Raw genomic sequence first — 16,657 nt, 5'->3', positions numbered from 1 at the left:
TAAAATGTTGTGCCGATTTGAAAATTAAAAAACAACGAAAGAAACAATGACAAATTGTTCAAATGGCATGAAAAGAAAAAGCAATAAGTTGGGTGCAAATTTATGCGCGCATTTGAAATAAATAAGTGTCAGCATATGCAGATGGATATGGTGGCGAAGGAAAGGAAAAATATGGAGCTCGTACATTGAAATGTTTATCTAATGGCATTACAGCTACGCAAAACGATTTCAGCCCAATTTACCGACACATTAAATTTACTTGCCTTTCTTCGATTCATACTCACTCTAAATTTTGTTGTGTGTGTCAACAGAATCACGCTCACATACTTTAAAGCTTTTATTGGACACACTTTTAGAGAAAGGCCCAGAGACATTAAGCCATAAATCTTACGCGTATCGCGTGGCCTCATAAAAAACAACACGCACACACATATTAGCTATTGTCACAGTCGACAAATCGTACGTATTGATTTCAGGCGTGTGTGTGCGAGCTATCCTTTCCTCGAACACATCAACTACGATTATATATTTATATATATTTGCATACATGCATGCACGAAGAAAATATTATTGTTGTTTATAATTTGTGCGCAACAAATGTTTTGTGTGTATGAAAATGTAGATTTATGTGCTGTTGCTGGCCAGAATCGCACAAGATTAAATATTCAACGAAATCTCACATAAAATAAATATTGTGCACATTACATTTTATTTTGAAAATGGAACGACATTTAGAAATTCTGGCAAAAGAAACATCTTAATGAATGTCTAAGTGGTGAAAAGTTCGTCTTACTTCGGTACGACTTTTTATTTGATTTAAGTTCTAATAGCACTTCAAATACTCCAGAAACTTGTTGATTCGCATTTCGAATTGAAATTGCGTGTTTGTGTAATTGTGCCTGCAGCTACGTATAGCCTGCCATCATTCATATTGCATGGGGTACATAAATACTGGTTGGTCGTTCATTAAATCTTGACGAAAATATAGAATGCGCACATCATAATGTATTTTAACATTCGCATTCGCATTATTTCTACTTTGATCTATATTTGAAATGATTGCCGTTTTTTTGCTTTGACATAAAATGCCTCGTGCTCTCATTTGACTTGTTTCGTTTTTTTCGGCTATTTTTGAAAATTGTCTCGTCTTTTATACACCATCAAGAAAAGAAGAAGAAAAAAACCAAACTGGCCGAACCGATTTTAATAATAGAAAAGTCAAGTTCGTTGATGTCCCGGGATAAAACGTACACAAAACATACGGGACATATGCAAATGTTGTTATGACGAAAAAGACAATAGTAAAATGAATGCTTTATGATGCTTCTTGGTATTTTTCATAATCATCATCATCTTCGTCATCAGCATTCAGTATTTTGAATTTCACTTTGGCCAGTTCTATTTTTTTGTCTCTGCTTCCATTTGTGAATGGTTCTCAGCTGTTGGCCAATATAATTCGGGGAGAGAGAGAGAGAGAGAGAGAGAGAGAGAGAGAGAAAAAGGTCATTTTCCATGTTATCTTTATTTGTATTCAACCCCTTTCCATTTTTGTTATTTTCATTCGGCCTTTGAACAAATGAACATGTCGAACGAACATGGTGCTTGCAAACCCGAAAATATTTCAACTCCATACATTCGGTTGGAAATGGTGTCGGTTGGCTCCAGTTGTAGTATGTTTCTCGACATTTTTCCCAAGAACGGGGTGGCATTAAACGACGTCGCATTGTGTGAATTTATTGTGTGCAATGTCTGAGCAATTTGTTTACAAGTGTGCAGGCGGGTATTTTTCTCTTTCGTTTTTTGGGCTTTGTGAGCCTTCACTTATCTACATACCATATACATGTATGGCAACAAACAAATCGTTTTTGGTCGGACATTTCGGCTGTGTTCATGAATTTTCATAAAACTTTGAATGCGATTATAAATAGCGAAGCGATTTGATTCGCACAAGCACAGAGACAACATCAACCATTTTGCGTCGAAACAATGCCATTTTCTAAAACTAGTTTAGGTGCATTATATGCAAAATATTGTCGAAATAAAACCTTTAAACGACTTGAATTTCAAATCATTTTCTATCTCTATCTGTCTGATTCGACTGTGTGGTCGTTCATTTGCATGAAAACATTGGGATACCAACATATTTGTATAAATTCGTCAGTGACCGGTTCGCGCATATTTCTATGCCTAATAGCTATGCTAAGCATAGCGGAGACGTAAGCCGCAACGCACCCGTCGCCATTCGATTCGAGCTATATTGTATGCGCACGGTCGTCTGCATAAACGAACATGTGTATTGTTCATATAGAGTGAACGGCGATGCGTCGGTTGCGTTTGCGGCTATGCTTGGCATATCTATGCTACCTAGCGTATTTAGGCAAGCATAGAAATATGCGCGAACCGGTCACTGAAATTCGTTCAGTGCCTCGACGAGAAATATTGTAACCAAAAAACACGAGATTTGAATGAAGGCATACAAAGTGTGCATATCATTTCTTTTGTCACAATGTAAAATAGAAAACCAACCGAAGGAGACAAGCACCAGAAATGCCGAATGCAGTACAACACTCCATTTATTGAGAGTATACACGCAATTGATATATGTTGGTGGGCAAATGCAAACTAACCTGTTTTTCAAAGGATAAATACGTCTGCCTTTATTATTTCGTAATTATTTTTTCGTTGACATACATCATGGCACAGAACATACTTTTATAGCTCCCACATCACCATGCAATTCTATCTGTCTCGGTGTCTCTCTAATAATATCAAAATAAAAGAAATTTTTCGCTTTTATTAAAGTTAGTGTATACACATTCCAGTGATATTATACCACTAAAAAAATCACATGCGTATGTTTTGCAATTCGCCAAAAACGGATCGGATCATATGGAATCCAAAAAGTTGTTCGACTGAACATGTTGTTGTTGATTCGTATTCGTTTTGTTTTTAATTCAGTGCGTGTGTTTGTTTCGTTCAACTCTTCAATTGTCTCCGAAATGAAATATTCGCGCAAAAGGAGCGAGCGCAGAGAAAAACAATAAATGTTTGTCTTCGGTATTTTATTGTCGCATTCTTCGTTTGGCTTCAGATTCATGATCACATGTGACATACTTGTTTTTCACTATCATTTGCTTGGTATTTCGAAATTACAGCCATCGGAATGTGATTGTGTGTGTGTGCGTTTGTGTGTTGGAAACCTTATTTCTAACAAATCGAGTTCACTCGCTATATTACAATTGTGCATTTTATTCAATATTGTTGTTACATATGTTTATGTTACGAGCAACGACAGTATGGAGAAAGAATAGAGAGAGAGAGAGAGAGAGCACTCGGCAGATGGGTAGAGAAAAAAAAAGAATCTAATAAACATACCATACACACAATTACCCATAAAGCTAAGACGAAAGGATGCATGCCTCATGTAATAAATGTAGAAAAGACCATTTCACGGTGCACTGAATCCAACAACATAAGCAATTGCTTTATTTTCTTCGGGGATTGTCGCATTGCCATCGCGAGAATTATTCTCTCGCTCCTACTCGCCTCTCATTTTTTTCTCTCAATATTCTCTTATTCTCACCAAGCGATCACGCGACTGTAAGAGATAGAGACCCGAGAAAATATCACAAATATTGTGATAAATGAAGTGGCATTACAAAGTGTGTACTGAAATGTCGATGACTGAACACAGTCTCTTCTCTTGCCGTCAACAGAAAGTATATATACTAAACGACAGCACATATATGCTGGCTTCGTAAAGTGTTTTTCCTCATTTTGTTTAAATTAAATTTACCCGAGTTTAACAAGGAAAATGGCATTAGATGTGGTGTATTTGTTTATTGTGCATTTCCAACATTAATTGTTATTTAAATGCATTTCATTTTGGTAAAATTGTCTTTCAATTTCTAATTGTTTTGATTGTTGTTGTTTGTTGGATGACAACAAGATGAGCAATTCATTTTACAAAACGATTTAAACAATTTTAGACAAACGATAACAAGATGACCAAAAATCTAGACTATAATGAGAGGACATGCATTTGATAACATTGTCAACAACATTTGTAGTTTAAGAACAATTACTGTGTGTGAAAGGTCGAAAGACAACACGACAAATGTGATGCTTTCCAGGAAGTGGCGAACCATTTGAAACATTTGCTATGTGAGTGTGTGTGAGTGTCTATGTATTTTTAGTTCAATATGAGTGTTGAAAAAGACAATTAATTGTAAAATTCCGGAAAATACGAAATATTTTTAGAAATTCCATTGTATTTCTCAATCGGTTTCCATCACTCTTTGACATTGTGTACATCAACGACATGTTGTCAATTGTTTTGAGCTTTGAATTAACAACGATTTTAATTAGAAAAATTGTATACATTTCGCTAGCTTTTCTGGTATTTCGGTTATTGAGTTTTTTTCCATGTGAATTATTTCGCAATGGGAATGGGTGTACACAACGAAAATTGCGTAAATCATCTGACATTTATTGTTGATGGTGTTATTTTCGTAAAAACAAAACCGTAAATAAATGCAATTTACATATTTTATCACATTTTGTTTGGCATAAAAGAAAGAAATTGTCCGGTCGTCTCCTTCATATTAAGGCTTTACGCCCATTTACGCAAAACACATCAACCGAAGCACGAGCCGCCAACAAGAAAGAGAATAAAAAAACGTCGATCTCAATAAAAATTTACAGAAAAATGCGTAAAAGAAAAATAAAACTCATTTTCCCCGGCAAAAGCATTTCAAGTGAAATCCCCAAAAATATAAGTGGTGGAAGCGTGGTCAAAGCATGAAACAAAAAAAAAACACAGAATGAATTAAATGTTTTTGGTCGACTCTCGTTTAATGTAAATGGGGATTAAAGTGATAACAAATTGTTTGTATTTGATGCCATTATATTTGAAAATTCTATCATGTATTGTCTTCCATTTTTTGTGCTCTTCTTTTATGTACATCTATGAATGTACATTTACATTTTTTTCTTACCATTTTGTTGTTTTAAATTTCAATTATTCATCATTCCATCCGGTGAATAGAATTGGCCATGTCAACAGAGAACCCAAAATAAAATAACCATGAAAAAAATGCTTTATTCTTCAATGATACTGATGATATACTAATTTTTATGTGTATGTGTGTTTGTTTTTTTTTTATTGCAGCTCCACCGTCAAATACTGAAATCCAAGGCTATGGGCACAATTCCAAAGTAGAGGTACGCGAAAATCAAGACTTAACACTGACATGTATCGTTTCTGATGCGAAACCAGCCGCTCAAATCCAATGGTATCGAAATAATGTGGAAATCAAAACAGGTAAAATTCAGTACATCCAGTAAACACATTTATATTCACTGGGGGACGGACACAAAATCTAGTAGAATCTAGTTTCATAGTTTACTGCCAATTTTGCTAATATTTTTCTAATATTAATAAAAAAATCTACTATTATAACTATACAGACATACTAATATTGCTAATATTAGTTCACTAGTATAAACGTCAAATAGCTGATCTCAAAGTGAAATCATGTATGAATTTTTCATAAATTCTTAGATGAACATTTAACATTTTTTTATTTTTCCTGGTTTAGAAAAAATAAAATTTATTTCTATTAAATAGTAAAACACTTAAAGTAACAAAAAAAGTTTTCGGTGAGCAAAGTGCGCAATTCTCTAACAAGCAATGGTGAAGCAAAACAAACTAATTTTTGCTAATATTTTGCTAATATTCCGCTAATATTCTAATATTTATAATGGTGTCCGTCCCCTAGTATATTCATATCCTAGAAGTACACGTTTCATCGATTGGGTATAGTTTTCAATTTCATGAGGCTATATCCGATATCGATCTGTTTGAAATTTAAATCATATGCATAAAATATGTATGATGAAATTGTCTAAAAATCCGGTTTGACTCATCATTTTCCATTCCATTCTCTTTCTTTTTATTTGACAGATCGCCGTGACGATAAAGTAATCGAATCAAATAAACGATTTACAACGACATCACGTCTCCAACTATCACCAACACCCGACGAAGATTACGTGGAATACTCCTGTCAAGCAAAGCATAAAGCTCTACAACCAGATATGCCAATGAGAGCCACCGTTCAATTATCTGTTCTATGTAAGTATGCATGCATAAGATTTACAGTATTAGATCACGCACAATGCAACACTGAACGAGATGAATAAGCTTCAACACACCGATCAAATCACAACAACAGTGAGCCACCGTTCCATTGAATACCGTTGCATTTTCCATATAGTCAACGACAAAACTAATACATATTTGTTACATGCAATACACTGTGCATCTGAAATACATCTCACATAATAGAATAGCAGTCTCGATATGTCAATACAACAAATACATATATATTCACCACATCACAAATGAAACTACGACTTCTTTGACACAACAAGAGACGGGGTTTTCAATTGGAAAATCTTTTCAAATTGAATTGCATTGATCAATGGAGTACAACGAAAACGATGTGCAGTTATACGGAAAGGGAATGTGTAAATGTATAAATGAATGAAGCTATCGATTTGAATGAATACATCAAGAACTGAATATACATATGGAATGTGAAGAGAGAATCGAAAATAGTTTGGTCAGCAAACAAAATGAAGAAGAACTCCAAATAAAAACACACACACGCACACATTCTCGTTCCAATTGCTGCATTAATCCACATGCTTTAATGAATGCGCATACATACCTTTGTGCAATTTGCATTTTCAGCTCATATACATATCGTCAAACATAGATAAAAATGACGGAGTATGTGTGTTTATACAAATTTGTATACAAAATGCCGGGCAACTGTACTAAAATCTCTTAATCCTAGATGCATTGAATTTGGGAGATATAACATTTACCTATCATGATCATATATTTATCATAGCAATTAAATAACTTTTCATTTCTGACTCGGTCAGACTGCTTTGCTTTTATTTGTATGTGGATTTGTGATAGAAAAAAAATGAAAGATGAATGTGGATGGATTTTGTCAAATGGGCGTTGTTGAATATAGTCGCTAGAATGTCAAGCTGAGATTTTTACACATATTATTCACATAAGTACAATCCTCGTTCCAAGATCAAAGATGTGTTCAACATGAATTACAAATATTTACGTGAAGATTTTGATAAATTGTCAAAAAATGTAAAAAGTGAAAAATTTATTATTTTGACATATATACATTTTTGTTTTGACGTTTTTCGCATTTATTTTTCAATTCATTCTTCAATGGCCATAACATTTTCAAAATCTTAGGACTTCACTTTGGATTCAAAAAAAGAGCATTAAAATCGAATGAAATGCAAAACGAAAACAAATGATTGCCGATTATATAATGGCTGCTCAAGGTAAATGTGAAATTGTAGAAGAAAAGACAGAGAAAGGAAGAACGAGTACGATAACAAAGTTACAATAGTAGTTTCGTTGTGAAACAACACTTGAGACTTTTCACTCAATGAATTCTTAAACACTTTCTAGATGATGTAAGCTAAAAGATGTTGGCATTGCACACTGTTCGATCGAATTTTTCGTTCCGATCGGCAATCAGCGGCATACTCTTTGTAAGCGAATGCCGTTGAATGGTGAAAACCAATCACCATTTCACACGAAATGCCATAATTTTATAATAAAAAATTCAGTTCAATGTTTTTTTTTGTTATCGTCATGACAAATATGACCGATGTGCATAAATGCACCGAAATACACTCCATTCACTCTTTTCACAGCTCAAAAGTTATGAGCTTTTCCATAAAAATGTGTGATTTTATTTGAAAGCTTTCAATAGCCAAGAAGATAGAAGAAGAATAGCGAAAAAGATGAAAAATTAAATAAAATACAAGCAAAGAGCAACTTTACAACACAAAAAGTGTCACAAATAATTTACGTTGTCGCATCTCTATTTATCGGAGAATATGAATTTTGCATCAAACTAAATACAAGAGGGAGCGAAATATATTTATAAATAAAAAACAACAACATCAACTATTCGGTCGGAATATTAATTTTCATGTTATAAAATCATAAATTTCCACATTGACAGGGAACAAATCGGTTTTACAAAAATTTATGCGAAAATTCGAAAGATAGAAATACTACAAGTATGCAACATACAAAGTAAATACTTACGCAAATTTTGTATGGGCGATATGCATATAAAATCGAATAGTTATGTTATGCATGAACATATTGAGCGTTATTTAATTAAATATGATTCCCTCGTGCGGTTTTGTTCTTGATTTTAAACCTTTGGTGATTTTTTCTTTTTCGCCAAATATGCAGCATATAACGATAATTCCATGTTTTGGGCACGTAAATAAATATCGCATACACATACACCAATTTGATTCCATCATAATGTAATTTACGCTCAAAATGATAATTTCATAAAATAAGCATCATTAATTTTCAGCAAAGAAAATGCCCACATTGAACACCACTATCCAATAACTAGAACACACAATGTTAATCACATTCAATTCAACTGAAAATAATAATAAAATAATGTACATTTTTAAGTGTCTGCAAATGTTTTGAGATTAATAAGTTGTTGGTTTACATGATGTGAGTGCACAAAATTCGACGGTTCAACTCCGTTATCGATATTATGTTTCAACGGCCATTTTTCACACTTAAAAAATATTATCGGATTTTAAGTTATAATAAGGTTGCACTATCAGAAGACAATGCAGAGCTGCAATTATTTTCAATACTTTTGAAGCGCATACAAACTATGAACTAATTGCAAAAACAACAATGTTCATCGAAACGAACTCAGGATGTGTGTGTGTGTGTGTGTGTGTGTGTGTTTCAAATTGTGCAATTAGCGCCATTGAAAGATCACTTTAATCTAATCAAACGCTATCTAAATTATACATTTATGCAAATTCACCATTCTATTGAGTAAATCAATTTAGTTTGTTTGACAAGCTAATGAGAATAATTGAAAAATTACACACAATGTCATAAGTTCAAGCATATTAATTCAAAGCGTTGATTTTTCCAACTACTGTAATCCTATTAAATTTTCTATGTAATTTCACCATTTTCAGATCCACCAGGAGCACCATACATTGAAGGATACACAACCGGCGAAACATTACGTCGCGGTCAAAACGTTGAACTTGTGTGTAAAAGTCGTGGCGGAAATCCACCAGCCCAATTGATTTGGTATAAGAATGGCGTACAAGTTCGCATGGCATATAGGTAAATTATTGAAGTTCTATTTCAAATTTATACATTTTTTTGTTGTTATCAATGTTCTTTCGTGTGCTCAGCTATATTAACCCTTAACCGCACAGGCTAAAACAGTAACGTAAGCGCACAGGTGGGGTCTTTTTGGACCCATGAGAAATTTCATACAAAACTTATGCAAAATGGTATCCAATGAGTAAAATATGTCATTTTATAGTTAAAACATAGCTTATTCCTTACTTTCCAATACAGCATCACAATTTAATATTGATTTTTATGGAAAAAAAAATCAATTATAGCCAAAATTATTGGTAGTTATTGATATGTACGACTTTTAGACAGTCGTGTCTTTCACTAATATCGCTAATCGACAGTCGTTGGCCAGTTAATGTGCTTCGTGTACTGCGCCGAACTACCTCTCGATATGTGAGATCAATATAGAGACTGCTTCCCGAAGGGCGATCACACTTTGAACACTGTAGCTCTCTGGCATTTATAAGTTCAACCCTATGTAAACATTTTTCCTTCCTCTTCTTCTGCATTTGCAAGAAGCATGTGTGATATATCAGCTTAACTCTGAGACACCAGGTGGCAGCACATTTGCGTGATCGAAACCAATTACATTGCTTTATATGGAGTGCGATGAGATCGCGCTGCTTCCGTTCTTCCTCCATACTTGGCAAACATGTTGTTAGACGTTCGCAACAAGGCATACATTGTGTTTTGGATAGGATAGATCCGTAAGATCTCCGCAAGAGCTGGATCTAAGCGTGCGTAGGCCGCCGCATGATACATACTTTGATTGGCACGCCTGCTTTGATTTGCGCGTCGAAGCAACACAGAAAAACGAACGGATATATCATGCGGCGGCGTATGCACGCTTAGATCAAGCTCTTGTGGAGATCTTACGGATCTATCCTATCCAAAAAAAAACAATGTATGAATATATATTATAATGGCAAATGCCATTTGATTTGCGATGAACAGTATACGTCACGGACGAAACAATTTACTGTGTTGTTGTTTGATGAAATGTAAATTGTTGTGTCAACAAATCTCCATGAGTTTCATATTGGCCCATACAGAATACATCATTTCCCATACAAAATAATTTGGGGTCCAAAAGACCCCGTTGTGCTTTTACGTTAGTATTTTGTATAAGACTTCCCAAAACTTCATCTATGCACCAAACATTGAAATTTTTGATTTTATCACATAGATATGATATTAAAAAAGAAAACGCTCAGCGAAATTTTCCAATTTTTTTTTATATTTTTGTGATTTTTTCAAAAAACTAACTCTTAGGGCCTAAGAGACCCCACGTGTGCGTTTGAGGGTTAAGAAAACACACGTACAACTGAAATATTTAAGCTGTTGAAGATTAAGTTAAAATAGAATGGTTTTAATTATCGGCAAAAGTCCAACGAGAAAAGAACTAAATTCGATGAATGACGAGAATTTGAGATAAGTAAAGCTTTACCAAAATGAAATATGCATAGTTGATGCTAAAATAATTACCGGATCAAATGTACTGTACACGAAGTGGTTGGACGTATCAAGTGTGTAAGAGAAAAGCTCACAAAATACCATGGGTGTTTCATGTGAAGAGCCGCTTTTATGACCATGTGGCAAAAAGAAAAATTACAGTAATTCGCTTAATGTACGTGCGCACGTAATGGATTGTGATGAAGAAAGGTATCAAACTTGATGTAATATACACATGCTGTTGCTGTGTATATTTGTTATTACATTTTTTTTTGGGTAGGCAACGGTCGTCGTTGCGCTCATATATACATTTTAATTCACTCGCTGAAAACGAACAGGCACGCATTACACAAAAGCAAATGATACATAATTAAGAAATAACATTGCCATTAGGATTAATACACAAACATTCTTAAAGCTGTGTGAATATTTTTGTGCTGATTTTTTTCGTTCCATATTATTCCAGTCTCGTTTGATGAATATCATGAAATTATCTATCTTCTTCCTCTCGTTCGAATATTTTCATCCATTTTGAAAGTTTTTCTTTTGCCTTTTCAAAAGTATCCTTTATATCAGTTTTTTTATTGCAATACTTTTAATGACGAAAAATCTGAAAAGAACACGTAGAAATTTCTTGTTTACGCATTTTTCGAAGGATTTTTCCCATTTAGTACATTTTAATATAATACCAAAAATAAATACAATCATTTTGAATGAATAGTAACGATACTGATTTTTTTTTTGTTTCAAATCCTTTTACATGGATTATTTTTCATGGGAAATGAATGACGATGTCAACGATTGAAAACGCGCACAACCCATAATCATATTTCTGATTGCAATTTGTGTACAACAGGACCTCGGGTAGAATATCGGAAAATATTTACTCGTTTACAGCTGAAGCCAATGACAATAAAGCACGTTTTCGATGTGAAGCCAGCAATATTATGTCACAAACACCGCTGAAAGCTGAAGTTGATTTAACCGTTATGTGTAAGTAACCCTTATTTTCTCTCTTTTGCAAATAAATAATTATCTATGTAGTTGAATTGTATTTAAATAGGTGAGCTTTAGAATGAAAATGGAATATCAATTGGAAGAAATGTATGAATGTATGATTGGTATCCGAAAATTTACGATTTATTTCGTAAGTTCGTTGTCAAAATATTTCTTCAATCAAATGTTTATCGCATGAAAATATTAAAAACAAATTTCGTTGCGTAGGTTCTGATTATGAAGCCGCTCGTAGATTTTCCGTATGATAATATACACCCATTTGGGTTTGGCATACATAAATGGTTTCCCGTATAATCAAAAACATAAACACATAAATAAATCGACATGCGGTTTATATTGGTTTGCCCATTTGCCAGATATTCACATAATTTCACTTATAAATGTTCCAGTTTGCCGTTTATCGTACTCATGTAAATTTTCAAGCGCGCATAGGTTTATGCATTAATTTGGATTTTCCGGTTTATGTTTGTATGTGAGTGCGCGCATGTGGCAAGGTTTTCTTTATTGCATCATTGCACTCCGGGGAAAATTCAATCGAAAACTTATTCATTTCCACTCTCCAAATAGATTTAACAGTTCATTTACGTAATGCATTCACAACAGACACAATCCGGACTCGGGCAGATATATTCGAAGAAAACCGAAGAAATAAAATAAAAACGACCCGAAGCTCAATACGGTTGAGACAACAATCCGAGAGAGAAAGAGCCGCCGAGTGCACATTCATGCATACATACTAAATGAAAATGGCTAATCGATAAACAAATAAATTACAATTAACACGAGAACCCAATTGCATTGTAAAGTGAATGGTGCATATCTATTTTGTTAATTGTAGTAAATTTGAAAGAGATCGAAAGAGAAATAGTGCTTAAAATTCTCATCGCCAGCAATAACGAATGACGGTGTTGCATTTTCCGGAAGTGACTTAAATGTGTGGCGTAACTAACTATGAATTTCAATTTACATCTAAATATTTTTCAAAGCTTTTTTCGCACAGAAGCAACGTTTTTCAATGCGGAATGTGTAACTTTAATTTGTATGGTGCTGTGTGCACACTCGGGCACCCGAAAACTCAATAACGAACAAATACAATTTTCGAACATGATTAATACATTTAGTTTTATTGCTATCATTCATCATCCGTATTCATCATTGCGTATTGAATATAAAATTCAAGCCATTGACTTGCAACTGATTGCAATGTACCCGCTGTTCCCTTCTCTCCTCAGTCAGTACCTGAATAAGTCATAGAAATATTTCGTTTTTTCTATCTCTGTCTATTTCTTCATTCAATAAGAATATATTTACTCGGTTGCATATTATTTGTTCATCAAATAATTTAAAATGCCATCGGCTGTTAGCTGTGTTTGTCAAGTGAACTGAAAATCCAAGTAATGACGTCCAAACACAGATTTTGAGAGTTGTTGGATAACTCTTTTATTCGAAGAGTCATTCCTTTTGTTCTATTTTATTTTGTTTGGTTTCATTTTTTTCTTATTTCTCTTCTCTCTAACGAAATGTAAGAATGTTCTACGTGTATGTATGTATGTACGTTTTTATTTTTCTTGTGAATATGTGAACGGAGAGCATGCACTTGTTCCGGTGTACTTTGTTTTTTTTTCTCATCCTTTAATAATTTCAATTTTGAAATGTATGAATAAATAACCTTTTACATAAATATCAGACTCTTCAGATATTCCGTGTTCTGAACTTCCACATGTGTTTATTCAGTTTACGTATTTAATTTACTAACCAGTTGTTTTTTTTTTCTTTATTTCATTCTCTTTTTCATCTCATTGCAGTTGCACCAACTCATGTGACTATAACGGGCGCAACGGAAGCTCGAGTTGGTGACGTTGTACCACTACAATGTGCAACGGCACCATCAAATCCACCGGCTGAAATAAAATGGATGGTTGCTGGAAAACAAATACGAAATGCTACTTCAAAAACAGTTGTTTCACCTGAAGGTATGCTAATTTTACTCATTTCTTTGATTCAGCACGTACCAACTAGACAACGACGGCGACAACGACGATGAGAGTGTGTATGGGGGAGAGAGAGAGAGAGAGAGAGAGAGATTGAGTTACTGTATATGCACAAAATATTGTATGATTATTATAACAAACAGCACAATATAGCTCACTCACTCTCTTTTTCTCAATGTGGTAGATTTCAACTGTATACTAAAGAAAATGCTCACGATCACGACCAGTTTTTCATGAAATGTAATCGGTTTTTTTCTATTCTCCCATTCGCATTGGCTTAGCATTGGTACATACTTAGATCTTCACACAGTCATTTAGTACTTTAAAAACTGGCAGCATGTATTTGTTTACGGTCCACATCCTCTATTCTCTTTTGTACTCATAATACTTCATGTTTATATATTTTTTTTCTCTTTTCTCAAGATTCGGTTTTCCTCGAGAAAATCATTTCCTCTTGTGTGCTCACGTCTCAACTTTTCTCATTTTTCATAAACACGAATGCATTCATCCAAAACAAAGCGTCGGTCCCCGTCCCTCTTCTTTGTTATCATGCCACATTACAATCCAATTCACAGAAATAATCTCACAACGAATAAAGAAGTAAAATCAAGTCATAAGCTTCGACTTTAGATATTGACCCCGAAGCTCAAATAAATTCAAAGGGCATTACATTTGCCTTTGAATTATCATCTCATAAACTAATTTGGTTTTCTTTATTTTCTCTACCATTCTCTCTATCCTGATGCCCTGCTTAACAATATTTCTTCTTTAATCTTTGTTGTACATAAGAAGACAAAAAAATTGTACACAATGCACCAAATAATGCACAGTGTTTGCACTGCAAATTAGTCAATAATTTCCAATTCGATATTGAATGCTTCTAAACTACTAAATCCTTCATGACTAAATCATTGCAGTAGTCATTGTGTTTTGTGTTCTTAATAATGTATACAATGTGAATTTTGTAACATTAAGCGCTTATGAAATATACGCAAAAACGAGAGAAATCTAATATGGTATACACAAATCTGTAGCGAAATGTCGAACCGGAGATTGTTTTCATATTTTGTAACTGTATCTAAACAACTGCCGTTGTATTTTGTTGATGACGTTGATGATATAGTAGTATGCAAATCCAGTGAAATTGTACGGCACTCTATATTTAACCTATTTTATTGGTGTGAAAGTGAAAAATAACCACATGAGATTTCAAACTAAATTCAAACACAACCAAAACAAAGAAACTGAGAGACCATTATGGTTTAAATACATTTTAAGATATACAAACGCATACACATTATTCGCTGTACACACATGAAAACATGAAAATTTTAGACATCATCATCATCACCATTTCCTCATCGCAAAAAGTCATCGTGACCTGCAGCCAAAAAAAAGAAGTAGAAAAAATAACACCCTCGATGAAATCCGTTTATACTTCGTTTGTCCATCACATCGCTTTGATCATTTTTTATAGATGAAAACAGCGTAACGAATTGTCTGTGTTATGGACTTTGTCAATTTTCTTACATTTGCACTTCCGCCAAGATTCTTGGTGATCCGTATAGCTTAGAAGTGGACGAAAGAACATATACAACACCAACGACATTCTATATCAACTTCAATATTATAATGTGAAACAAAAACATTTATGGAATTACATGAGAAAAAACATCAGGCAAAAGTTACCATCTCATGTGCACGGCGAATGGCGAAATATAAGATGGAAAAGATCAAGAACAACAACAAATAAGAAAAATTCAAAAGAATGCGACGAAAAAATTGAGAGAAACGGATAGTGTGAGAGAGAAAATGTACAAGAGAATAGGAAGAACGATACAACTAGTGAAACCGAACACAACATGACACACAACTGTCTGTTTGTAATGCCAAGTGTTTGAAGCAGATTAGAATTAAATGACATCGGCAACGATAAATGGTGATAAGTTTTGAAGACATTCGTTGCTACGGAACATTTTGCATGAGATTAAATCCTAATGCAATCGCCCATTACAATGTATTTTTCGCCTTTTGTATCAGAGCTAAACCGCTCTGCCACCATCACACCCCAACTGTTTCTCTCTTTTTCTTCTCTCTCTTGTGTTTGTTCGCTTGCAATCTTTGATTTTCGCCTTCAAGCCACATGTCAGACATCTTTATCATATACAGATTTCCCGGAGCAAACATTCTAGCCACATAACGGAAGCATTATGCATATTTTTCCGATTTTCTTCAGCCCTTATTGCTTTTGCGCTTCCTGCTCTTTTCCTTCCACTCGCTCCCTTGTTCTCTTTGTGTTTCTATTTTTTTTTGTTCATTTCTCTTCTGCCATTTTGCACAAAATGGTATTTAGTCGTTTGTTTATAAGTTAAGCGTATGTAATAAGCTCATGGTGAATATGGGGCAAAATTGTTCTATTTTAAATAAAACAACAGCATCCACACATATAATGTTGATATGATAGACAGAAAAGCATACCAGAGCTGAATGGAGAAGATGAAGAAAATAAAAATGCTGAAGCCGAAACAACAACAAATAAATAAATTTCCGAAAATGAGGCAATAGCAACAAAAGGAAATGAGATTTGAGCGCGTTCATTTTTGCTTTCCGGGCTTTCTTTCGCACACGAACACGCTTCTTTGCTCACATTTTCTCACTCTCTGTTTTTTTTATTCTCTTCTCTCATCTGTTTTACATTATGAAAACAGTTTTTAGACAATGTTCATGTTTAATTTCTATTTATAGTATCTCATTAAACAACTAACGACCAATGAATGACAGAAAAAAGTCATTGTTACACAAGGAAAGCATAATTAACTTCATTTATTCAAAAGCTTTTGTGTAGAGATTAAATCGCACTCACTATCGTGCAATGCTTGTTTCACATTTTTACCCAGATCACTCTCTGAACTTCTCTGCTACCGTTTAGCGATGACAA

General features: G+C 34.1%; 1 protein-coding gene across 6 annotated transcripts in view; it reads left to right on the top strand.

The window, feature by feature from the left end:
* Positions 1-16,657, top strand: part of LOC116352131 (nephrin) — a 380,040-nt gene that overhangs the window by 341,212 nt on the left and 22,171 nt on the right. For all 6 annotated transcript variants that reach the window (XM_031784450.1, XM_031784446.1, XM_031784452.1 and 3 more), the window contains 5 exons: positions 5,171-5,323; positions 5,966-6,136; positions 9,085-9,238; positions 11,568-11,704; positions 13,534-13,701. In XM_031784450.1, the coding sequence (XP_031640310.1) occupies positions 5,171-5,323; positions 5,966-6,136; positions 9,085-9,238; positions 11,568-11,704; positions 13,534-13,701 (783 nt within the window). The remainder of the gene's footprint in view (positions 1-5,170; positions 5,324-5,965; positions 6,137-9,084; positions 9,239-11,567; positions 11,705-13,533; positions 13,702-16,657) is intronic.

Source organism: Contarinia nasturtii, unplaced genomic scaffold, assembly GCF_009176525.2.
Source record: "Contarinia nasturtii isolate CC-2019 unplaced genomic scaffold, AAFC_CNas_1.1 Cnas_scaffold_187, whole genome shotgun sequence".
In the NCBI taxonomy this organism is placed as follows: Eukaryota; Metazoa; Arthropoda; class Insecta; order Diptera; family Cecidomyiidae; genus Contarinia; species Contarinia nasturtii.
Note: the sequence above shows the minus strand (reverse complement) of the source record. Positions and strands in the feature narration are given on the sequence as shown.